General features: G+C 35.0%; 1 protein-coding gene across 1 annotated transcript; it reads right to left on the minus strand.

Moving 5' to 3' along the window:
- Positions 1-335: 335 nt before the first annotated feature.
- Positions 336-1,748, minus strand: LOC122031201. The gene is made up of 2 exons (XM_042590347.1): positions 1,520-1,748; positions 336-742 (listed from the first exon to the last, which is right to left on the minus strand). Exons 1-2 carry the CDS (start codon positions 1,746-1,748, stop codon positions 564-566), a joined length of 408 nt encoding a protein of 135 aa, XP_042446281.1. The 3' UTR covers positions 336-563.
- Between the last annotated feature and the right edge of the window lie 417 nt (positions 1,749-2,165).

Below are 2,165 nucleotides of genomic sequence, written 5' to 3' on the forward strand. Positions count from 1 at the left end.
AATTATTGAATTAAATCAAATTCATAATATTTTATTTAATTATTTATGAGTCAAATTCTAACCCAACTCTATTAATGTTTATAAATATAATTTATGTAAATATGCGAACTTAAATTTAAATAATTTTGAGGAATAATTCAATTCTTCTCAAATCAAAGTTCAAACGATCAGAACCGAACACGAACTCAAATTTCATTTCGAACGAAGCTCGAACCATGATCAAAGTTCAAATATCGACGCAATCAAGTTCGTTTGGACCCACTCGGATCAGATTCTAAATGGGCCTCTTGGAAATTTGAAATAGATAAATTTTAAGGATGCCACTCGCATTCATGTGCAACTAAATCATCAGATCCAACGACTTCAACTGAGAATCCCTTTAAGAAGGGATGAAGGAAACCGGCCTTATGGCCTCGATAATGTAGTTTGCCTTTCAGTTTCGGGAGAGAAATTTTCGATCTATTTGCTATGTACATTTTAACCTATGCATGTTGGATGCTAACTACGATCGGGCTTAGGGTTCTTGGTTCGTTCGACCGAATCCGATATTGAGCCTGAGTTAACTAATCACGACGATGGCATCTATTCGATCGCAAGAAGATCGACGGTCTCCAACCGTATGGCTTCCGATGTTTAGGTGCGGGTGAGACCTCCAATTCCGATCGCAACATCTCCCACATCACTTGCACGTCTTGGTACCCGCACATTCGAACATCGTCGTGCAACTTTAGGATTCCATCGCCTACAAATTGTTTTTCAATAAAATAAATTAGGGAATAGTAATAAATAGTCATTAACTATGATTTCATTTTATATTTTGGTTTAGATATTATTTTTAAACTAAAGAACATAAAAATTAAATAAATAAAAAAGTGAATCTTTCCGAATTTAAAATTTTAAAAATATTTTTAGTAATAAACCTCATCTATTCGGTCATAAAATTTAGTATAATTTAAAAAATAAAAACTAAACACTTTAAAATGCTGATTTCTTTTCCGATCATAATAAACCCAAAAAAAATCCCAGAAAATAATTGGCCGTGTTCATATATTATTGCTGTAAATTGAGTATTCCATTTTAACGAGAAAAAAAAAGTGTTCCATGGATGCAAGGGGAAAAAAATGCTGAAATCCGGATTCAATCGAAGTAAAAAAAAAAAGTATGCGGCGAAAATAAGTGGCATCTTCAAGTTGAATGAGATTTGCACGAAGAACAAGAAGCGGAAACAGCAGATCATAATAAACCCCCCAAAAATTCTCATTCCCAGAAAATAATTGTCCGTGTTCATATATTGTAGCCGTAAATTGAGTATTCCATTTTAAACAAAAAAAAAGTGTTCAATGGATGGAAGAAAAAAAATGTTGAAATCCGGATTCAGTCGAAGTAAAAAATAAATAAATAAATAAATAATACTCGGCGAAAATAAGTGGAATCTTCAAGTTGAATGAGATCTGCACGAAGAACGAGAAGCGGAAACAGCAGATCGGATGGCGATAGTTGAAGGGATGAGAGATCTGACCTGACTTCCGGGCCTTGACCCTCGCGGCGACGGCAACCCACGCGCGCTTCACCGGGAACACAACCTTCTTGTTCCACCAAGCCATCTTCTCTTCCTCCTCCTCCTCCTCCGCCAGGCCCCAGCGATGTCCCTCCGGCGTCGCCCTTCTCCCTCTTTCTCTCCGCCCCCCTTCGAATTGAATCGCCCTCCGTGTGAAATGTGCTGCCCTCTCTCTCTTCCCCTTCTCCATCTCCTTTAAAAGCCAGTGATATTGTTACCCCCGAGATGTGGCGGTCAAACGTCACGTTTTTATTTTTATTATTTTATTTTGAAAGCCAATTTTTAATTTTTAATTATTTTTCAGTAATTAGTATTTCGAAAGCAATTGGATATTATATATATAAATATAAATAAATAAAGAGAAAAGAGTATATTGTAAAAAATTAAGACGTGGAAATAGTAGCCGAAAGAAGCAAACAAATAAGTAATAAAATCGAAAATGTCACTTTACCCCCTAAAATTTAACAAATTGATTTTAGATAAATTTATACCATTAAACAAATGGGACTATGGTAGTAAATTTTTCCCATTCAATTTTTCAGCAATAAATTGAGAAAATAAATCCTTATGCCTTATTGAGTTCTTTATTGAGAAAAAGTCTTATAGT

Source organism: Zingiber officinale, chromosome 11A (assembly GCF_018446385.1).
Source record: "Zingiber officinale cultivar Zhangliang chromosome 11A, Zo_v1.1, whole genome shotgun sequence".
In the NCBI taxonomy this organism is placed as follows: Eukaryota; Viridiplantae; Streptophyta; class Magnoliopsida; order Zingiberales; family Zingiberaceae; genus Zingiber; species Zingiber officinale.

Coding starts and splice junctions, on each gene's coding strand:
- LOC122031201 (XM_042590347.1), bottom strand. CDS start 1,748: ATGGAGAAGGGGAAGAGAGAGAGGGCAGCACATTTCACACGGAGGGCG. Junction 743..1,519: donor GGTCAAGGCCCGGAAGTCAG/GTCAGATCTCTC, acceptor AACAATTTGTAG/GCGATGGAATCCTAAAGTTG.